The sequence below is a fragment of the Amphimedon queenslandica genome, unplaced genomic scaffold, assembly GCF_000090795.2.
Source record: "Amphimedon queenslandica unplaced genomic scaffold, v1.1 AMPQUscaffold_13508, whole genome shotgun sequence".
Lineage (NCBI taxonomy): Eukaryota > Metazoa > Porifera > Demospongiae > Haplosclerida > Niphatidae > Amphimedon > Amphimedon queenslandica.
This window is the reverse complement of record NW_003546256.1, coordinates 521,702-543,265: the sequence shown is the minus strand read 5'-3', so window position 1 is coordinate 543,265 and position 21,564 is coordinate 521,702. Positions and strand designations below refer to the sequence as shown.

At 36.1% G+C, this 21,564-nt stretch overlaps 7 protein-coding genes and 1 long non-coding RNA gene across 12 annotated transcripts; 4 read left to right on the top strand and 4 right to left on the bottom strand.

The window, feature by feature from the left end:
• Nucleotides 1-2: 2 nt before the first annotated feature.
• On the bottom strand, nucleotides 3-1,056 carry LOC100638328 (uncharacterized). Its single transcript, XM_003383636.3, has 3 exons — nucleotides 902-1,056; nucleotides 616-799; nucleotides 3-316 (listed from the first exon to the last, which is right to left on the bottom strand). Exons 1-3 carry the CDS (start codon nucleotides 1,031-1,033, stop codon nucleotides 120-122), a joined length of 513 nt encoding a protein of 170 aa, XP_003383684.1. The 5' UTR covers nucleotides 1,034-1,056; the 3' UTR covers nucleotides 3-119.
• Nucleotides 1,027-7,092, top strand: LOC100636523 (beta-arrestin-2-like). 3 transcript variants are annotated; one of them, XM_020008675.1, is made up of 20 exons: nucleotides 1,027-1,113; nucleotides 1,187-1,470; nucleotides 2,005-2,565; nucleotides 2,741-2,771; nucleotides 2,824-2,884; nucleotides 2,930-2,989; nucleotides 3,040-3,125; nucleotides 3,169-3,282; nucleotides 4,123-4,194; nucleotides 4,251-4,318; nucleotides 4,385-4,445; nucleotides 4,652-4,726; nucleotides 4,810-4,894; nucleotides 5,099-5,171; nucleotides 5,312-5,387; nucleotides 5,450-5,517; nucleotides 6,160-6,258; nucleotides 6,322-6,479; nucleotides 6,726-6,792; nucleotides 6,840-7,092. In XM_020008675.1, the coding sequence occupies exons 3-20, from the start codon at nucleotides 2,474-2,476 to the stop codon at nucleotides 6,934-6,936; spliced, it is 1,443 nt and encodes a 480-aa protein (XP_019864234.1). In that variant the 5' UTR covers nucleotides 1,027-1,113; nucleotides 1,187-1,470; nucleotides 2,005-2,473; the 3' UTR covers nucleotides 6,937-7,092. The 3 variants fall into 3 exon arrangements, with proteins under 3 accessions (XP_019864234.1, XP_019864233.1, XP_019864235.1); XM_020008674.1 differs by having other exon boundaries at nucleotides 1,100-1,470; XM_020008676.1 differs by lacking the exons at nucleotides 1,027-1,113; nucleotides 1,187-1,470; nucleotides 2,005-2,565 and adding an exon at nucleotides 2,625-2,689.
• On the bottom strand, nucleotides 6,933-11,251 carry LOC105316553 (inversin-like). The gene is made up of 20 exons (XM_020007931.1): nucleotides 11,127-11,251; nucleotides 10,836-11,075; nucleotides 10,674-10,738; nucleotides 10,501-10,629; nucleotides 10,357-10,457; nucleotides 10,224-10,307; nucleotides 10,076-10,179; nucleotides 9,904-10,027; nucleotides 9,771-9,854; nucleotides 9,587-9,715; nucleotides 9,379-9,535; nucleotides 9,272-9,335; nucleotides 9,073-9,218; nucleotides 8,866-9,024; nucleotides 8,741-8,815; nucleotides 8,575-8,690; nucleotides 8,372-8,509; nucleotides 8,179-8,325; nucleotides 7,446-8,131; nucleotides 6,933-7,394 (listed from the first exon to the last, which is right to left on the bottom strand). The coding sequence occupies exons 1-20, from the start codon at nucleotides 11,212-11,214 to the stop codon at nucleotides 7,087-7,089; spliced, it is 3,144 nt and encodes a 1,047-aa protein (XP_019863490.1). The 5' UTR covers nucleotides 11,215-11,251; the 3' UTR covers nucleotides 6,933-7,086.
• LOC100636398 (rhomboid-related protein 4-like) lies at nucleotides 11,250-12,450 on the top strand. Its single transcript, XM_003383704.2, has 2 exons — nucleotides 11,250-12,090; nucleotides 12,173-12,450. The coding sequence occupies exons 1-2, from the start codon at nucleotides 11,295-11,297 to the stop codon at nucleotides 12,382-12,384; spliced, it is 1,008 nt and encodes a 335-aa protein (XP_003383752.1). The 5' UTR covers nucleotides 11,250-11,294; the 3' UTR covers nucleotides 12,385-12,450.
• On the bottom strand, nucleotides 12,411-14,214 carry LOC100637868 (AP-1 complex subunit sigma-2-like). Of its 3 annotated transcripts, none has more exons than XM_003383633.3 (6): nucleotides 14,139-14,214; nucleotides 13,907-14,085; nucleotides 13,658-13,766; nucleotides 13,567-13,602; nucleotides 13,416-13,517; nucleotides 12,411-12,609 (listed from the first exon to the last, which is right to left on the bottom strand). In XM_003383633.3, exons 1-6 carry the CDS (start codon nucleotides 14,139-14,141, stop codon nucleotides 12,565-12,567), a joined length of 474 nt encoding a protein of 157 aa, XP_003383681.1. In that variant the 5' UTR covers nucleotides 14,142-14,214; the 3' UTR covers nucleotides 12,411-12,564. The 3 variants fall into 3 exon arrangements, with proteins under 3 accessions (XP_003383681.1, XP_019864231.1, XP_003383680.1); XM_020008672.1 differs by lacking the exon at nucleotides 12,411-12,609 and adding an exon at nucleotides 12,652-12,837 and having other exon boundaries at nucleotides 13,567-13,598; nucleotides 13,654-13,766; XM_003383632.3 differs by lacking the exon at nucleotides 12,411-12,609 and adding an exon at nucleotides 12,652-12,837.
• A 56-nt stretch (nucleotides 14,215-14,270) lies between these two features.
• LOC100636271 (transmembrane and coiled-coil domain-containing protein 3-like) lies at nucleotides 14,271-19,906 on the top strand. Its single transcript, XM_020008655.1, has 12 exons — nucleotides 14,271-14,992; nucleotides 15,111-16,607; nucleotides 16,687-16,779; nucleotides 16,983-17,145; nucleotides 17,197-17,262; nucleotides 17,419-17,579; nucleotides 18,540-18,689; nucleotides 18,746-18,835; nucleotides 18,889-18,949; nucleotides 19,014-19,093; nucleotides 19,216-19,362; nucleotides 19,606-19,906. Exons 2-12 carry the CDS (start codon nucleotides 15,654-15,656, stop codon nucleotides 19,804-19,806), a joined length of 2,166 nt encoding a protein of 721 aa, XP_019864214.1. The 5' UTR covers nucleotides 14,271-14,992; nucleotides 15,111-15,653; the 3' UTR covers nucleotides 19,807-19,906.
• LOC109592487 (tRNA wybutosine-synthesizing protein 5-like) lies at nucleotides 14,355-15,507 on the top strand. Its single transcript, XM_020007927.1, has 2 exons — nucleotides 14,355-14,992; nucleotides 15,111-15,507. The coding sequence occupies exons 1-2, from the start codon at nucleotides 14,355-14,357 to the stop codon at nucleotides 15,505-15,507; spliced, it is 1,035 nt and encodes a 344-aa protein (XP_019863486.1).
• On the bottom strand, nucleotides 19,830-20,801 carry LOC100638074 (uncharacterized). Its single transcript, XR_002191125.1, has 4 exons — nucleotides 20,706-20,801; nucleotides 20,562-20,662; nucleotides 20,438-20,510; nucleotides 19,830-20,079 (listed from the first exon to the last, which is right to left on the bottom strand). It is a non-coding gene; the product is annotated as an uncharacterized LOC100638074 (long non-coding RNA).
• Between the last annotated feature and the right edge of the window lie 763 nt (nucleotides 20,802-21,564).

Here is a 21,564-nt window from a genome sequence, read left to right as displayed (position 1 = left end):
GGTGGGACAAAATCAAAATGTAAACTTAATCTTTACAATAAAAATGCATTATTAATACAGCTATGAGAGTATTTTGATTAAAAAACGTGAATAATAATAATAGTAATGTTCAAACTGAATCAGCAGCAGGTGGGTCCTTCATCAGAAACAGTAACAGCTGCACTAGTGATCGCTTTCCTGATAGCCTCCAGTCGATGCGTATTGAAATTATTCCCAGAGAAAGGGACCCAGAAGAATATAGAACTGAAAATAAATCCCAAAGGACAGCAAGCTGGGAATAGACCACTTGAGAAAGACCGTGCCTCAGCTATTGTTTCTGAAAGATAAATTGTCATATCAATGATAACCTATTCCCAATTTCCCATGCTTCAACAATGTTTATTAAAAATGAAATGTAGCAACGTTAACATACACACACTCCCCAAGCAGACTTGATTTATTGTAAACATTGCCATACTTAGCTGTATGCATACCCACAATTAAATCACTTAAGCAGTAAGCAGTTAGTTGTGAGACATCCTGACATAGTACAGGCCTTACTACTGTATACTACAATCAGGATGTCACAGCATACCTCATGATCTTTTACCATAGCCATTAGACTTACTGACTCACCATTATTAGTGCTGGAGTCTGGTTGCACATCATGAAGTCTGATCTCCACAATATCAAGCCAGTTACAATAAGGAGTGTACGACCATATCTCAAGATATAGCTCAGCCTTTCTCTCTTTTCTTATTATAAGATTTTCTTCGTCAGCAATAGAACCTACTGCTTCCACTATAGCATCAAATGCTGCCTGAAAAAGAGAGATAATTATCGAGGAGATCAGGTTATACATCCAATCAGAAATATACATAATTATTATTATTTTAAACGGAGCTTGATTCCTGCGACTCACTTGTGGAGATGAAGATATTGTCCAAGTCTCAGTAGCTAGATGCAAGTTCCTTACACCAGGTAACCATAGGCCTGGTCTAATGGCAGCCTGAATCGGCCCTTGACACTGAGCAAAGCAGCAAGATTTAGCCATGAGCTGAATATTGAATAATAATGATGATAAGGAGGATGGGTGTGGCAGTTAGATCTATTTATACGCGTGGGAGAAACAAGGTGAGAAGGCGAGAAGTTGTGTGAAGTGTGAAATTATGGACAGTTCACCTTCTCATGTATTTTGTCTTTCTAGAGCTCAGGCCTCTATACAGTCTCTCCTTAGACCAGGATTATGGCTCCCAGGCATTAGGACGCCTCACCAGTACAGTGAAGTATGGGAAGTGGAGGAGCCTCCTCAGCAGGCCTTTGATGAGATATTGAAGAGCATCAGGTCTGTCATTGATAAGGACAAGGAGATGATGGAACTCAAGGAAGCAGATGAAGAAAGACTCTTTATACAGCTGTTCAGCTTTACTAGGAGATGCAACTGGCTGGATGTGATTGAGATACAAATTGATGCAAGTCTTATGCAATCAGGTAGTTATTATTATAGTAGACCTGAACAAAAATTTAATACTGCTTATAGTTTAGTCTGAGGTTATATAGTACAAGGAATTTTGCCCAATTTTTAAGTAACTGTCAAAATTTGTAAAAAAATCTAATTTTGATTGAAATGAGCTCAAACTTGCTACACAGCGTAAGAACGTGTATATGTATCAGAAAAATTTATTAAAATGAAGAATTTTCTTTTAGTCATTTTTGGTGAAATTTGGCCAATGACCCTGTACTATAGTACAGGGACTTTGGCCCGATTTTGGAGTAATCAAAAAAAATTGTAAAAAATCCAAATTTGATTGGATTCAACTCAAACTTGCTACGCAACATAAGAACATGTATATGCATCAGAAAAAAATTATAAAAATAGAGAATTCTTTTAAAGCCATTTTTGACAAAATACCCTGTACAGGGTCGTTGTTGTTGAGCTAAATGCATCCAATCTTGTAAAGTGCACTACAGTAGTCTATAATGAGTCAAAATTAATTTTAATTGCTAATGTATTTTTTATCTTAGAGACAACTGTATCAGTGAAAGGTTTCTCTACTGGCATATTTCCTGTTTCTTTGCCACTTAGCTTTTTGTGGAGTGCCCTATTCTGCTGGATACCATTCAAAGATGTAGGAATAAACCAGAAACGTGTTACTGCCATTCGTCAAGCTATGAATATCAACTGTACTGTTGCATCTAAAGGAAGAACATGCTGAGTGAAGAGCTGAAGCATTAAAAATACTTTTATTGATATTATCAAGAGTAGATGATTTTGCACAACAAAAGTATTATTATGTGCTAAAGCATTGACATGTATCATGTGTGACAGTTATAAAAGTAATAGTTATCAATGTTAATAAACATAGTTTTATTTTGCTAGCCTCGCCCACAACTTAAATTTAATATAGAATTTTAGTTTTGTTATGCTGTGATTTTCAGTCTCTCTCATCGAGTTGTAGTTCGGTATCTTATTGTCCCTCATCCAGAAGGAGATATGGCTGAATCAACCGAGCCTAAAGAAACCGACAAGCTAGTGGATCACGAAGAGCCCCCGGCTATCAAGACCGTCAAGAGAGATGGGACAAGGTAGCTTATAACAGTCAGTTACTAAGTGAATTGGACGCCTTGGTACATGTAAACTAAGCCGGCTAGGGTCTTGTAAGTCAGACAGCATGTTTGATGTAACTTCTAGCAAAGCTTTCCTGCACCAGTAAATGTTTTGATAAGCTCTCCTTTCATGTCTTTTGATCTTATACTTTAGGGTCTTCAAAAAGACCTCTCCCAACACCAAGGTAAGCTCTACACCTCTTTAGTCCAACCATTATCACCTCCCTCATCCTCTAGATAACTGTATATGTAGGCAAAAGGGACTTTGTTGATCATGTAACAGAAGTTGACCCATTGGGTATGCTTGTATGTTCATGAGCATATATTATCATTCTGTTTTCAGATGGTGTTATACTCATTGATCCGGAATATTTTAAAAAGGAAGCGAAGAAGGATAGGAAAGGTGACCATAAACAAATACATTCCTCCTATTATCATTATTATTGTTCTCAGTATTTGCACAAATACTCGTTGGGTTTCGTTATGGCCGTGATGATCTTGATGTCCTTGGGCTCAACTATAGAAGGGATTTGCTTGACGTGAGTCCTACAACTTTTAAGTTTCCTAGTAATCTTTGAGTAGGAAAGAATTCAAGTCTATCCTCCTCCTGATCCATCAAAGCCTCAGATCCTAACTCTCCTACAAGTTAGACTTCTTAAGAAATTGGGAAGGAATGCTTATCCCTTTACCTTTAGTGTAAGCAAATTCAATTAGTGTTTATAAGAAATATAATTATTAATATTGATGACATTTGTCTAATGGTATGTACTATTATATGGTAACCTCTTAAGGACACCATTGGTATGGTTCCACACTACATGTACCTGTCTTCTTAGTACAGTAGTATTCAGAGGTACTTTTTATGTGTACACATGTATATGGTATAGGGGTAGACTTTATAAGTATGCCTCTGTAGAACCAATTACTTAAGCTTAAGGTGTTAAAGGTTTGAATGCAAGTTATGATGAGCATTTTGTCTGACTCTAGTCCCTTATACTTATACATGTACATACATGTAGATGAAGATTAATCAATTGCATCATTAATTTTTAATGATTTTAATCTTCTACAAATCTACTAGTGTTGTTTTAGTTAACTATAACTAAAACTAAAAGCACTTTTAGTTTGGTCTTTTGACTTTTAGTTAACTAACTATAACTAACTAAAATGAAAAAAGAATTTCCTAAAACTAACTGTAACTAACTAAAAATGAGGCTTTGCTTCCAAAAACTAACTAAAACTAACTATAAATAATTTGTAGAGTGAACTAACTAAAATAACTAAAATAACTAATAAAAACTAAAACTTTGACCCTATAACTATAACTAAATGTCTTCAAAAAGCCTTTTAGTTAACTAACTAAAACTAACTATATGAAAATGATTGCATCATGAAACTAATAAAAACTAATAAAAATTTTCCGCACGTTGCTTAAAACTAACTATAACTAATAAAATCTGTTTTTTGATAACTAAAACATCACTAAAATCTACCTCCATTGGTTTAATGACTTAATCTTTGTTGCTCTATTTTTAGCTTAAACCTGGTTTGCCGTCATCAGTTTCTCTGCAACCTTCACCAAATGCCAGTTCCCAGGAAGGAGAAAAGGTTGTTTTGTTACAATATCTTTCATTGACATGAACATTCCCTTCTATTATGTGCAGCCTTGTGGAGTGGACTTCATCCTGCGCTGTTATGTTGCCAAAAATAAAGAGGATAAAATTGAGAAAAGGTTAGTCTAATTTAAATGCATGGAGTCCTTACAAAAGTGAACTATTTTGTATCACAATTTTAATAGAAATTCCGTGCGTCTCTCTGTCAAGAAGATTACACATGCATCGGATGAACACACTCAAAGGGTTAGTAATATAAATGTATTGTGTACATGTACATGCATGGTAGCTTGAATAACTGGTGGCAGTTTTCAAAAGTGTTAATTTGATTAAAATTTGAAGCTACCGATGAAATTTTGCCAAATCTACCAGAATTTTTACTCTTAAAATTTTCTAGTTACATGTACAGTACATGTATTATGGTAATTCATGGTTCTCATTCCATCCTTTAGCCTAGCATAGAGCTCACTAAACAGTATCTTCTCAGTTCCCACCCATTGACTGTTGAGGCTAACCTCGACAAAGGAGTAAGTGTACAATCACTGCTTCTCAACTTATTGTCATGTTATATTATTGTTCTCTGTGTTAATATTTTTATCATTATTACTAGACTTACTACCATGGTGAGCCAATACGTGTTAATGTGTCCATTACTAACAGATCCTCTAAAACTATCAGAAAGATAAGAGTCTCTGGTAAGCTTGCATGACTTACACGTAAATGTACATGTACATTTAGTGGGAAATATTAGCAGGATTAATAATGATGTGTAGCTGCATGTAATTTGCCAAGGTATCAACTTGGAGATTTTTAATGTTGGCAATTTCACAGCTGCATGTACATGTACATGTACATGTACATGTATATTTTATGATTGTTTTATTTATTTGCACGTGTAGTTCGCCAGTTTGCTGCCATTTGTTTGTTTGCTAATTCTGAGTACAAGTGCACTGTTGCTGAACTAGAATCATCGTGAGTTTATTATTTAAAACTAATTATTACAAAAATGACTCTTTTACTACATGTACTGGTACATTGAAACTAAATTTTAACTGTATATACATGTACATGTACAAGTTTATATGCATAATATAATGGATATTTCTTTGCAGTGAAGGATTGCCTATTGGAACAGGTGGTTCTCTTCAGAAGAGTTATGAAATTACTCCATTGCTGAAGGACAACAGGGTGAGTGAGAGTGAGTTGATTATGTAAACAATTTATTTCATATTCTTTTTTAATTTGTTTAGAACAAGAAAGGACTAGCCCTTGATGGCCAAATTAAACATGAAGACACTTGTCTTGCCTCATCAACAATGTCAGCAGCAGCATTCCATACATATTACATGTCTATTGTGTCTGTCTCTGTTTGTGTCTGGTCCTTTGATCTTAAATCACCACCAACTTTATTAAATTTTCTGATATATATTGATGTCCTTATGCTATGTAGAAAGTTTGAGCTGATTCCGAGCTTAGATGTTCAAGTTATAGCCATTTTTAGAAATGGGCCATTTTTTGAAAAATACTCTGTACTATAGCCCATGGATTTTTCCAAAAAATGGCTCCAAAATTCACCCAAATTTTTATTACATTTTTTGAGTGTTTATGCTTCCTTATGCTATTTAAGCTAAAAAGATTTAGATTTGACATGTTTTTTAATCAAAAATTGACCCCAAAACACCCTATCTGATTCATGCTTACATGTACATGTACATTATTAAGAGTTGCATCAGAGCCAAGTTGTGGTATAATATTAGCTTACACATGCACGTGTTGGCAAAACTGTTTCTTTGATGTTGTCTTAATTTCATGTGACAATGTTATGAGTAATTCAATCACTCACTGCATGAAGCCAGCATGCATGTACTGTAGTATCAATACAGTATATCAGTATCACTATAATGTGTACAGTTTTGTAATTATAATAAAGCTTTACATATACATGTACTCTTTTATACAGACTGCCATCAGGGGTTGAGGACAGCAGGGAGCTCCGTGAGTCGTTTGGTATTGTTGTTCATTACAGTGTAAAGGTTCGGTGTATTGTTAATCTTGGATCGTAAGTTACATATAAATCATTCCTTAAATCATCCTACGACACACACTCATTCACTCGTACTAGTGATCTGACGCTGGAGCTCCCGTTCACTTTGACACACCCTAAACCAAAGGAGCGAGTCATTTCTCAGGTCATCACTCTTCCTCCTCGCTCATCTCTCTCCTCCATCACTGATCCCAAAGATGACAAGAGCAAAGCTCCACCTGAGGCTAAGCCTGAGGGTACGTTGTACATGTACACTCGCTGTGCATGCACAACCAGGGATTTTTAAGTGGACAGAGTACTTTTATTGTGAATGAAAAGAGTATGAATTTAAATTGTCTCAATTTTAGTAACTTTGTGTATGCATACCCTGTAATCATATTCTTATGGTAAAAATTAGCAAAAATACACTGCATGTCCACATGGGATTTTACACTAGGATAAAACCTGATAACAAGTAATGAAAGACTTCTTTGTTACGTTAGGTATTCCAGCAGACGATACTGTCTCAGTCCATGACGTTATTGATCACAATCTCATTACATTTGATACGTAAGTTAGACTCTACAAGCAGTTAGTATCACTAATATTGTATCTAGTGATGATGCTACAAATGATCAGGATGACTTTGTATTTGAGGAGTTTGTTCGTTTGCGAGTTACTGGAATGGATGACAATAATGAAACAGAGGCTTAAGGTGCCTGCTTTTTCTCTCGTACCTACAAATATATCATTTATTTTGTATTTTTTATCATGATGGTCTAGACAAAAATTATAATGCTAATAATGTGTGTGTATTTTACATTAATTTTAGATCTTCTTTTACATAATTCTTTATTAATAATTTCATTTTAAAAGTGGCAATTTAATTGGAGTCATTGCCAATGGGTTGTTGCTACGATGCCCAGTGTGTTGTCTTAGCATTATATTAGGAAGCTTCAAAGACTCTTCGTTGGTTTCGTCTGGAGTGAGGATTAGCTCTTTACTCCAAGGCCAGTTTTGAATCATTGATTTAATGCGTGGTGATAAACCTGAGTCAGTCTTGATTCCTGGCTTAGTACCGGGTCTTGCATAGCTGTGAGAAGTTGAAGGCAATGCCTTGAATATTTTAAAACCACTTTGACTTGTTTTATGAAGCTTTCGCCTTCTAGAGCCTGTCAATATATTAAATTATTATTAAAAATATTCAACATCATTAGACTTACTTGAAACTATAGTTGATCTCTCATAGAGTTGTGCAATTGGAACAGATGGCAAGTGATGCTTTGGCATAATCACAACTGGACTAGTTATGATGGAGTCTAGATGATGCGCCTCAAATCTCTTCCAATCTTTATAGCGTCTCCATGAACGTTGTATAATGCGTGCTGCCTGCATATCCAACAATCTTTGCTTTCTTTTCTCAATCTCTTCTTCTCTCTTCTTCCTCTCTCTCCTTGTTATTGCCTTCCGATATGCTCTCTGGATCACGACTGCTGCATGATGGTAACACTGTATTGTTATGGTGTACTTGAATTTCTCTTCAAAGTATTTCCGTCTCTGCTTGCTATTCTCAATGATTGTCATCAGTTGGGATTGTTCCTCTTGATATGCTTTCTCTATTCTTCTCTGTTTCTCCGACAAACGAAAACTTTCCCATTCTTTCTGCTCTTTCATGTATCTCTCACGCATTCTCATACTCTGCTCAATCCTAAATCGCTGTTCCTTCTTAGCCCCTTCATGGTCTTTATCCTTAGCTTTCATGTGTAGTTCATCTGCATCTATCACAATTGGCTCAATCCTTTGCAGGCCAATAAACATTTGTCCAAATTCTTCAATGAGCTGATGCTTCTTTTGTTCCTCAATGCGTTTCTGCAAAAGCTTTTGGTATGATCTTCGTGCCAAAAATCCTCTAAATAATGCATAAAAGTTACAAGATAAAAGTTTCTTCAATTTTACCTCACTAAGGCTTGTATTATTATGGAAGATTTCAACTCCTTCTGCAACTTTTTAACTCTCCTACGCTCAATAAATCCTCTGCATATTCTCTGAAGGCAGACGGCAGCTAATCTTTCTTTTCGTAGTTTCTTTAACAACTTCATGGCTCTAAAAAAACATGCATTATTATTCTTTGCTATTTTCATAAAAGTACTTGTATTTCCTATATGATGACTGAATCCAAACTGCTGCTATTGTTCTTATTTCATCAACAGTCATTCCTCCTTTTGATTTCAAAGTAGTCATGCACTCAAAATGATTTCCTTGGATTGCATAATCCAATGGAGTGTATCTAATCAACAAAAAATGCCAAGTTGCATCATTTAACATTCTACTCTATTGAGTATACTAACTAACCTATCCTCCGTAGCATCCATGCTGTTGATATACCCATTGTTCACAAGCAATAATTGTAAAATCTCATGTTTACCTTCTTTAGCAGCAATATGCAACATTGTTAAACCGTATGCATCCTAAGAATAACTACAGGTCCCATTTGGTTACACTATGATGACTGACTTACCATAGCATTTGGATCGGCATTTGATGACTGCAATAGTAATGCTGTTATATCCTTGTTTCCAATGTACACTGACAGCTATAAAACAGTCATTTATCATTGTTATTATTATTATTATACTTATTTACTTCTAATGGTGTTCGTCCATTACTGTCTGGAACTTCAGCATTGCAATTGGCATTTATAAGAGCTTTCAGTATTTCTGAGTTCTCAGACAAAATGGCTTTATGAAGGACACTGCATCCATCATTACCGATCCTTTCAGCTTCTGCCCCTCCATTGATCAGCTATGGGGTATTTAATGATACATAAAGATGATATGATTTACTACTTACTGGTCCAATGCAGATGTAAAATCCATTCTCACAGACAATGTCTAATGGAGTTATGTTCTCGTTGTTCAGCTGGTTAGGGTCGCTCCCGTGCTGTAACAATGTGACCACGCAATCAAAGAATCCACCTTCACAGGCATAATGCATTGCTAGGAAAGAGGATCAATTATTAGCATGTGACATGCATGCATGTACAAATTACCTGTCAATCTGTTAGAATCAGTACGATTTATGTCATTAGCTATATGAGGATTTACAAGCAGTGCCTATAGCAAAAGCAATAAAGAGTGTACAGTATTCAGTAATTACCTTTATAATGTCACTAAAACCAAAAATGGCAGCCAAACTCAAAGGCAATAAACCTTGCTCATTAGCAGATGGAATGTGAGTAGCATGTTCATTTTCTACGAGCAATTTAACACAATTGACCGAATTGATTTGCACTGCATAATGCAAAGCAGTTAGCCTAAGAGTGAGGTATGAAATAAACTGAACTAAAAATAGCAAATTCACTAACCCTGAAGCATCAATGCAAGAGTCCAAGGCATGAAAGTCTAAAAGATAGTCCACTACATTGCTGTGTCCTTCCATTGTAGCCAAAAGCAATGGAGTACAATCTTGCTTATCTCTAGTATCTATTTCAATTCTGATGGAATAATAATAATAATAATGATAATAATCAATAATAATTTTTATTCTACCCGTCAATGTTTAGCAATCGCTCAACTAGAGGCCCATTGCCTTTCTTTGATGAGATGTGGAGAAGAGTTTGACCATTGATATCTCTGTAGATTGAATATAGTCTTATCTTCATGCACTGTATTGCCAACATACTGTCTATTCAGAAGGTAAGGGCTGTGATTAACTATTGCATGCAAGGAGCTCATGTCTTTGTTTTCCACTGCCCAATGAAGAACTGTTTTTCTTTCAATGTCAACAAGAGAAAAGTCACAATTGGCTATAAAAAATATTAATTATGTTACTACTGTGCAAGCATTTATTATACCTTCAATCATTAGTGTTATATGCTTAGCAGAGCCGAATTGAGCAGCACAGTGTACTGGAGTCATTCCCTCATTATCTTGAGGATTAATGTTGCCGTTAACAATGCTAAATTCGAGATTTAAAAATAAAAGCTTCAAAAAATTATCTACCTGGCATAATTTAGCAACGTTAGGAGGCATTTAGTGTTTTTGCTAGCAGTTGCCCAATGTAAGGGAGTTCGACCATATGCATCTCTAATGATGTAATATCATTCAAAGTACTACTCATTGTTGGTTAGCATACCTTGGAGTCCAATCTGAACCAGATTCTATCAAAAACTTGAGTGATTTTGCCTTACCAAAAAAAGCAGCATAATGCACTGCTGTACGTCCAACAGCATCGACCTGAATAAGCATCAAGCAAGCATAATGCCTTGCACTTATTTACTTGCTCTCTTCTGACACTCAAATTAAGTAACATTTCAATTGCTGAGTCAGAATCGGATAATGCTGCATACATCAGTGGTGTGCATCCATTTTTATCTAATTCATTCAAAGGTGCATTACGACCATCTCTCTGGATAAAGCAAAGCATCAGATGTAACAATATATCACTATTACCTTAACAATGTTCATAATTCCAGCTGCATCTCCTTTAAATGCCGCCTTATACAAACCGGAAAGTTCTAAAAATGAACATGAGAGTTTTAGGTTTTAAAAGCACATCTTGTTTATTTTGCTAGTTAAGTAACTTGTGGTGCATTAGTATGTCAACCACTTTACTTTTTGTGTCTATCAATCCCTTTAAGTCAGAAGTCTCGCCCAAACCTCTGCCACTTTGGCTGAGTCGACTGTTAATTCTCTTCATCTCTTTCTCATTTTGATAAAGTTTCCAGCTATCTAGAGCAGTATGTGCTAATCGCTCGTACATGTATTCAGTGACTGCAGTATCCGGAGGATCAGGAGGGGCTGGCTCGGTAAACCATTCAGTGTCCTCAGGAGCAAGATCATCATAATAGGCACCTGCAGCAACAGCAAGTATAAAAATAAAGGCTACGTTTATACATCTACTACCTTGTGATAATAGGCTTTGCTGCTGTAAGAGCTGGAATTGCTGGTAAGGAGAAAGCTGAGACCAAATTTGAGCTTGTTGTTGATCCATATTGTCTTTTTTGCGTGTTGAGCCCCACCCTTGTTAGACCGCACCTTTGGGCGTGACAAACAGCAGCAAAAATCCAAAAAATGAGAAGACCAAGGAGAGGTTATGGCGGTGGTGGTAACTTTGGTTTGATGCTCCTGTTCTTCCAGCTTGCTGGATTTATTCAGTTACTCTCATCACACAATGAGTTTCTTCCTACAACGCTTGTGCTGCTGGGTGTCAACGTGTTGGCATTCATTAGGCCACAGGTAGGAGGGGTACGTAGCCTTAGGTTTGCCCGTTCATTTCATTGGCCATCTGTATCAGAGAGTTGCATCAGTGCTAAAAACGTCTGGTATTACGGCCAATGGGAGAGACTATTTCTTGCTCCTTTTATCCACGCTGACTCGTGGCATCTTTATTACAACATGATATCCTTTATGTGGAAGGCAAGGACACTTGAAAAGAGATATGGTAGCTTGTACTTTGCATACATGATAGCCATGTTCACTCTACTGACCAGTGGTGTGTATCTTATCTTAAACGTTCATTTAGCTGAATACTTTGACTGGTCATACTACAATAGATGTGCCGTTGGTTTCTCAGGCGTTATATTTGCAGTGAAGGTCCTAACCACACACTTGCAGCCTAACCACATGAGCTATGTATTTGGAATAGGTATACCCAGTAAGCTAGCCGTGTGGGCAGAGCTATTATTAATATCAGTCCTTAATCCTAATGCTTCGTTCATTGGTCATCTGGCTGGGATATTGGTTGGTTTGGCTTTTGTTAGCGGACCTCTTAAAATGATAATGGATGTACCATGGGGAATAGTAACATCAGGAATCAGTGGAGCTAACATTGGCAGACAGTCTTATAACTATACAGCTCGCCCATCAGGTAAGTAGTGAAAACTGAGTTTAATTAGAGTGTCCTTAAAAGCTAACTACTGGTATATTTAATAATTACATTATGTATTTAGGACAAAGAAGAAATGAGTCTGATCAACAAGATTCTGATCTACAAGAAGGTATTAGAAGGAGCTTGAATGACTACGAGAGACCCCCACCTTATAATCCCGACTATGATGAAGATGATAATGGTAGTCCCAACAGTAGTAGATCTACTGGTACAGGACACAGCGAAGAAAGACTAAGAAATGCAAGATTGAGAAGATTTGAGCAACACCAGTGATCCTTTTAGCAAATTAGACTCATTCATATTATTTCTTTCATACATAAAACAAAAGTTATACCTGGAGAAATGATTAGTGAAGTAAAAAATTCCACACAAACACACACACACAGAACTCATGAATCACATTATTAAATTCATTATGCACACACAGTCATACACTTGGAAGGATTTTTCATTCTATATAAGGTCGGCCTCAATAAGCAAGTTCTTGTGACCCTCTTTCTGTGTAGAAGATAATAAAGATCAATTTATATATAGCCTGCACTTTATTCACATTAAATGGATGGTTTTCGTTTTTTTAATAAAAGGATAAAATAAAATGGCAATAAGGAAAAATGGCAGCTATTAATAAATAACAAGAGGATGGCTTCGGAATGTAAGTCTAATCATAAACTATGCTAGTCCCATTTCTTCTAGCACGCCTTGTGTACTTCTAGGATTCTCAGTCTCCTAGAATAAGTGTGTGTGTGCAAGAAGATAAATAAGAGGACTATTTCAGACTATGAGAATCCCAGAGCACCATGATTCTATAGGCAAGCCAGCAACTGACTAGGTATCATGCATGTTCTAATGTAATTCCATGCTGTAATGAATGCGTAAATTATGCCAATAAATGAACTGGAATAGATCCTGATATAATATAAATTGGAGAATTTTCTTTTAGTCATATTTTACCATGTACTACTACAGTACAGGGACTTTTGTCTGATTTTTTAGCAACTTCGAAAATTCGTAAAAAATCTGATTTTATTTGTAATCAGCTCAAACTTTAAAAACGACATAAGAACATGTATATGTATCAGAAAAAAAATTTAAAATAGAAAATTCTCTTCTAGCAATTTTTGCTAAAATTTGGCCAAAGGCTGTGTACTATAGTACAGGGACTTTTGCCTGATTTTGGAACATAATATAAAAACCAATAATTTGGATTGTAATCAGCTCAAACTTTAAAAACAACGAAAGAACATGTACATGTATCAGAAAAAAAAACTAATAAAAATGGAGAATTCTATCCAAACATGACTTACTTCTTGAAGCATGTCCTGAGCTGTCACTGCTCTTATGATGTTCTTTTTGCTAGTTTCTTGAATGGTCCCTCCAACCAACAGCTCATCGAGAATATAATACGCCTGAAATTAAGCAAAAACTACAGCTTTTATGATATTTTATAATACTTACTTTCTCAAAGTTAAAAATAATATCCAATTCACATACCTAAAGTGTAACAAACAGTCATACAGTACAAGTAAGAGTATAGAAATTAACATACACTGCCAAAGTATTTGTCTAAGAGTTCGACGTATCTGTGTATAACTTCAAGAGTTATCAGCTCATTGTCATCAGGATCAACAGCAACACAGAAATACAGGCTAGCATACCTTTAAAGTATAGTAATTCAAAATACCAGTTATAAGGGATCAACATATATAAGCTAAAAATGAAACTGAGCGAAATGATATAAACTCTGCCCAATAATGAAATAACAAAGCAATTTGAAGGTTCTAAGTTATATCGGTACCTTTTGTAGACTATCTTGTATTCACGATACTCAAGAATGTTACACATTTTCGATCTGCGGCCCAATATGGTGGAAATCAGTTCTCGAGAAATCTTCTTTTTATCTTTCTGCTGGTAGGCACTGTACCATTTCTGGAGACGGAGTTTTCCTTGACGACTGAACAGGAGCATAAACTGAATCTATTGAGGAAGAGAAACATCAATAAAGGAGGGGAAAAGGAACATAGGCCTACCATTTTCACTTTTGGGCGTGGTAAAAATATCAGGATACTTCCGTATATGTAGACCTGTTATTAATAAAAATAGGCGTGGCTATATCTACTAGAGTGGGCGTTTCCAGGCATACTCTCCAAAGATTTTGGAAGGCTATGCTTGCTACTAATAGTAAAGTAACAACTTTTGTCACAACTCTAGTATCTTTATGGCTTGGGATTTTGACTGTTCTATTTATGTACATTCTTTTCAATGGGAAAATCGACACCAGTTCCTCTCATTTGCAGCCTGTGGTACGTCATGCAGCTGCAGCACTGGATCCAGTAGATCTAGCTCCAGAAGAAGAGAATAGAGATACCAGTACTAGTAAATATGATGATATTGCAAACCAGTTGAGCAAACAAAAAATAAGGAGAAACAGTTTAGCCTATGTTATATTCCTAAGCCACCTCCTCCCTCCTATCAAGAATATTACCAGAATCCCTACACCATCAAGTGAAATGTTTCTCAACTATATTGCACCGGTGGGACTCCCAGTGATATTCACTGACATGCTTTCAGGCACGAAACTGGATGACTGGTCGTGGGAGATGGTGAAACAAAAATGGGGCGAACACGTTTTTCATAATGCACGTCAAGGTAACTATTCGTCAAAAGTAAACAGGCTAGGAAAGCATGGCATTAACAGGGTTTCTGTAAGGCTCTCTCGTTTTATTGACCTTGTTACGGGTGCAAGTCAACCCAATGAACATGAAAAAGGTCTCTATATAACTAAACAAAAGGTTTTACCGCCAAATGCACTGGACGAAGAGTTTCATTATCCACCTTTCTATCCTGGAAACCATCAGCATTGCTTCTTAGAGCCAACAGGATGGTAAGCTATAGTGGTAATTTATACAGATCAATGGAGAATGATTTGTTTTGCACATGCACATCAGTTATCATTTCAATTGTTGTCACATTTTATAATCTTCATTTTCAATTGCGACTAGGATAGGAGCTAGTGGCACGTTTACTCAAGGGCACATTGACAGTAAAGACAACTTTGTCTATCAGTTGATTGGACAAAAGCAGTGGACAATATTTTCACCAAAGGACTACCAGTACTTATACTACACAAAGGCCGAGAGAGGCTCCTTAGAATGGAGCAAGATCCTAAATAATAGAGATGAGCCAGACTCTGAAATGTATCCTCTGTATGCAAAAACGCATCCAATACAGTTCACAATGCAAGCTGGTGAAGTATTATACCTGCCACGAGGTTGGACTCACTTTGTAGTGAACTTGACACCATCACTGATGATAAATACATGGAGAAGAGGCCCTGCTGCAATAACAGAATTGTGGAATGAAAAGAACAGAAGAGAAATCAGAAGACTTTGCTATTAGTTTTGTATCATCATTCATTATTATTATTACAAATAATTTTTTATAGTTTTAAATCTCCATGGATTTATAGCTGCACCCACGTGCAATCATTTTCTTGGAGGAGGTGTGGTATTGTCGTTAGGGGAGACATCTAGCTTGGGAGAGATATGCAGTTGCTTCTGTTTCTTTTCTTTGCCCTAGTCCTAGTCACGATTTGTACCTCCCTTGGTAATCAGGGAGCTCATAAAACTGTCAGTCATAGAACCTTCAGACACAATAAGCAGCAACAGTATCACGGAGGCGGTAGAGATCCTGTTATCCTACAGCTGCCACACACCCAATTCACATGTGGAGGCATACAGTTTATGCTGAGAAAGAAGCAAAAGCTAACAAATATCATATCAGAGGTAATGACTGAAATGCAGGGCCAGAAACATGCCAAAAATAACCAATCATCCAACAGTCTTGAGTTGAAAACCAGGATCCTAACATTGTATCAATCAGAGCTCAACGCCAGCCAAGAGGCTCTAAGCACTGTGCTCTCCAGTTTAAATCAAACGCTTTACAGCGACTATCATTTGTTGGACATTATTCGCTTGAGCTGTGAATCACGGTTAGCTAAACTCCAATCACTAGTCCTTCATGCGACTGGTAATCACAATGAGGCTCTTACACTAGTAGAAGAAACTAAAGCAGCAGTTGGGCAGAACCTCTCTCAGAGTCACCACAAGCTCGTTGGGGACATATTAAAAGAGATATCTATAGCAGCCGATAAATTAGAGTATCAACTTAAAGATGACATATTTCGTAACCTTGTTGAAAAGAATGGAGCAACTGGCACTGACGTGGAGACAGTCGTTAAAATAAAGAGCAGTGAGTTGGATCAATCGGAAGAAGATCAGGTCCTTTTAGTCGACTCCCTTAGCAACCAGTACACCTTATCACGCCCACGGGATATCACTGTGCTGATAGATGACCCACACCTTGTGAAGGACATTGTGTTATTGGTTGTCCTTTGCTCCTTGCTGGGCACTGTGTGTTGTCTCATTGGCCTGCCTACGCTTTTTGGATTTGTAATAACAGGGATGTTATTAGGACCAGCTGGATACAATACTGTGAAGGTAGGCTACTTAAAAGTATCCAATAGTATAGTGTTTATGTAAGCAGTACAGTTGTGTTTACCCTTTCATTTCTTAACAGTGTGTTGTTCAAGTTGAAACAATCGGTGAATTCGGTGCTGTCTTTATTATATTCATTGCAGGGATGGGATTCTCTTTGGACAAATTGAAAAAAGTGAGTCAACTGCCATTATCAGGTATCATCATCAACTACAGCAAGAGTAGATGGTAGTGTAGATAAATGCAAACCTTTTCTTTATAGCTATAGGTACACATTGTGCTCTTTAGTCATATTTGTATTATAGTGTAGTCATTGAAAGTTTCCAATTATGACTTTTTAAATGTTGGTATTTTAAAAGTATTTTTGTTGCTTTGTAGGTATTTCGTTTTTCTCTTTATGCTGCTTTTCTGTTGCTCTTGGTTCTAATGCTACTCTCCATTATCATTGGTACACCATTGGGCATGTCACTAAAGCAGTGCTTCTTTGTAGCCGTCTGTCTCTCACTATCCAGTGCAACTTTAATAAAATATTTAATGGAAGGTACATGTATTCATAACTAGTAGTACTATTATGCTGTGATTTTCACTTTAGTGATTATTAGTAGCTCAAAGAAAAGATCGCTTAGTGTTGAAACCATTTCAGCATCATCGCTAGAAGGTAAGAATTGTGTGATTTAATTGTATTATAATATTTAATAATTCATGCTAATAAAACAACAAACCTAAATTTTATTGTGTCAATTTAATACATGATTTAACTGTACCAATGTGACACTTGGGTGGTCAATCAAAATAATTATGCTTTATATTTTAGAGCCTGAGTCAAGTCTTGTGACATCCCTCCAAGGTCTTCTTGTTGTCCAGGACATACAAATGGCATCTCTTGTAGCACTGATGCCATTCTTTGCCAGCTCACACTCGAATGGGTCGGCTAGTTTTATCAGCTACCTTACAAGTCTCATGAAATTAATACAAGTAAATGAAAACAATGTTGCTGTTCAGTGAGAAGTAAAAATGTCAAAAATTATCTCAATATGCTACTTAAAATTTTTACACTGCATGATTTAAAAATGAGGCCTTACTGTAGTGTATTGCATATGGTACTAGTGTATTAGTATTATTTTAAATGCTCATAACTCAAAAATTTTTTGTTGGAAACAGCTCAAACTTTCTACATACCATAAGGACATCAATATGCATCAGAAAATGTAATAAAAATTTGGGGTGATTTCGGAGCCATTTTTCGGAAAAATCCATGGGCTATATAGTACAGGGCAATTTTTAGAAAATGGCTGTAACTCGAACATTTGAGCTCGGAATCAGCTCAAACTTTCTATATAGCATAAGGACATCAATATGTATCAGAAAATGTAATAAAAATTTGGGGTGATTTCGGAGCCATTTTTCGAAAAAATCCATGGGCTATAGTACAGGGCAATTTTCAGAAAATGGTTCATTTTTTTAAAATGGCCGTAACTTGAACATTTGAGCTCGGAATCAGCTCAAACTTTCTGCATGGCATAAGGACATCAATATGTATCAGAAAATGTAATAAAAATTTGGGGTGATTTCGAAGCCATTTTTCGGAAAAATCCATGGGCTATAGTACAGGGCAATTTTTAGAAAATGCCTCATTTTTTAAAATGGCTGTAACTCAAACATTTGAGCTCAGAATCAGCTCAAACTTTCTTTTCACTACAACCAGGACACTTAATTTATAATCAATGACATAATTTTAGCCTCATTATGATTATTATGATAATGTGACTCAGGCGTGACATTCATATTATATTTATATACATATTATCAAGAGTATAATTATAATATTATGTATGTACTCTTTATATTATATTATAAATATGTACTTTATATTATAAATATGTACTTTATATTATAAATATGTACTTTATATTATGTACTCTTGATATTATGTAGATACTTGTTGGGTTCTTTCTCCTCCTCATTCTGACTCGTTTTCTATCTCACAAAGTTCTTCAGCCAACATTTAAATTATTGTCTTCGATTAAAAACAAAGATGAGGCAATACTCCTTGGATCACTTACAATTTGCTTCCTTCTACTAGCAGTAATCATCATAGCAATATAGCATCCATTACTTGATTGTATCTTTATGTATTTTAGGTCTCATTGTTACTTGGAGCTTCTCTTGAGTTTGGTTGCTTTTTAGCTGGTGTATCAATCAGTACTTTAGGTAATAATATTGTGGAACAGGTAATGACCCATAATTGTGTTCAGTTACTAATAATAGTTGTTGTTATTATCAGATCAGAAAGCTAGTCGAGCCAATAAAGGATTTGTTCTCTGCTCTCTTTTTTGCATCAGTTGGTAAATGACTGGTCACTTTTATAATTTTAAAAGATTTTATTTCGTGAAACAATTCTTTTTTTAGGATTTCAAATATTTCCTACATTCCTCATATCTGAGTTTTTCACCATCTTCTCCATCACATTTTGTGTCTTTTCATTCAAGGTAATACTATATTGCTTTTTGACTCTCTCTCTCTCTCTCTGTAATTGTACATCATTTGTGGTGTCTGTTATATGTACACAATGTGTAGGTATACAACACACTTGACTCTCATTTTTTGCTAGTTTTTGGTTAACTTGTTCCTGGTTGGGTACATGGCGGGATTCTTTCGTCAGGTGACGTGGCTTACGTCTCTAACCATGGCCCACGTTAGCGAGTTTGCCATTGTACTGTGTAGTAGAGGAAGACGTCTTAACATTATCACTCGTGAAGTAAGTCCCTTTTTTAATTTTGCATGAATTAATTGCTGCTGGGGAGTATATACTTTAGCTCTTCTTATAAGAAATTTTATGATTTATCTTTTAGCAAAATTGACCAGTATTACTGTCTAAAAGAAAACGTTTACCATTAGTATTTGCAAATTGCAAGAATAAGCCTAAAATTTCACACTGTAGTCATAGTATATACCAGCCTTATATGGTATAAATAAATGTTATTATGATCTCCTACTCCAGACTTACTTGGTGTTGCTGAGTGTGACTGCACTTAGTCTTATCTTATCTCCTGTTCTCTGGAGGCTCCCGTACGTTGCATCAAAGATATACCGGCCACAGGCTCTGTCTCTTAACTGTAGCCCTTTTAGTCGATGCTATAGGTTTGTTAGTGGGAGCTTGAACAGGAAAGGATTTTTAATGCACTCTAGATTTTTAAAATAATAGACATTATCAAGAATTAATAATTTTATTAATAAAATTATAATTATTATAATAATAATTATGATAATTATTTTTGATGCATTAAGGGATAAACAATGTACGAGGCAATACATAATAATAACAATAATAATAATAATAAAATAATAATAATTAGTAATAATAGTAATTAATGAGCTTTCGAAATAATACAGTATAGTCTGATAATGATGTTACAGTTGTAATATGGAGAGGTTTCTTAAGCTGCCCAAATACTCTGAACAATTTGGAAGATGGCTGCAAAAAAGAACAATGATTATAAACAACAACAAATCTTCACACACACACACACACACACACACACACACACACTGAATATCAGGAAATTGGTGTTAGGTACTTTACTCAGAGAGAGGAAATAGTGACAATAAACATAAATTATGCCAAAACTAATTTACTCTTTCTTGTTAAGGATAGGGTGAAGTGTCTACTGCATCATTTTGAGCAGAATCACTGCTGCATAATAAATAAAATGGTTGTTTCAACACAAATATGTCATCTGCCATTTGTCTAATTTGTTAAATGACAACTTATTATCATTATTAAACTGAAACAATTAGAATTGTGAGCAAAATGAAATCTATAATAATCATACCTGAACCACAGACCACGAATATGATGAAGGCAAGAAGGTATGGGCCAATTGGACTCTTATCTTCAGTTGGTTTCTGATCAATACATTAAAATTATAATGATAATAAAAGGTCCTTATATCATACCAGGCTCTTGGCTACATTTCCTCTGTGGTTGACATTTTGACTGTGTTTTTGATTGGCAAGTCTCATTCTTTGCTTGGTAGGCATTGTGGCGGATAGATCTACTAAGAGAGACAAGTTTAAACTAAAGAAATCCGCTGGACTTACTTCCAATTCACCTGTAGTTGAGAGTAGCTGGCCCCTTTGTGTTCCAGAGAGCAAGACAAAGAAAGAATTGAAAGGAGGAAGTTTGAAATGGTCACATGACTTCTCTTCCCGCCCATTGTGGGTTTGGCTAGCTAGCTAGCCCAGGCCAAAATGTTTAATGGATGAAGTGAAGTGGATAAAGGCTGAAACTTCGGCTGAAACTGATGGAGATGAAGACAAATTATTATTGTTATTCGCTGAAGAAATCAGAGAGGGGACTGAAAATGAGAATGGAGAGGAGTGGATAGAAAAGGAAAGTCAACCAATCACTAAACTGACCACTTCCCTAGCCACTGTTACTATCTTCTCCATTATTGGTGGTTTCATCTTTGGCTACGACGCTAGTGTTATTTCTGGTGCTCTCCTGATACTGGATAAGGACTATGACTACACATTAACTTCCCTGCAGAAGGAGCTTGTGGTGAGTGTAACAATAGGAGCTGCAGCACTTGGTTCAGTACTAGGTGGACCAAGTAATGAAATATTGGGTAGAAGACCAACCATTATGATTGCATCCTTCTTATTCACTATTGGTGCTATATCAATGGCTGCCGCTCCTATTAGTGCATGGGGCTGGATCATAATATTAATTGGAAGATTCATAGTTGGCATTGGAATAGGTGAGCTTGAATGGCAGGTTGCATGGTTTAAACTATAATGCTATATTTTATTTTATAGGTTTAGCTAGCATGACAATTCCTATGTATCTAGCTGAATGCTCCCCTTCCAGTTATAGGGGGAGAATCACTGTGCTTAGCAATGTAGCTGTCACTGGTGGACAGTTAGTGGCCGGTTTGGTTGACTTTGGATTCAGCTATGT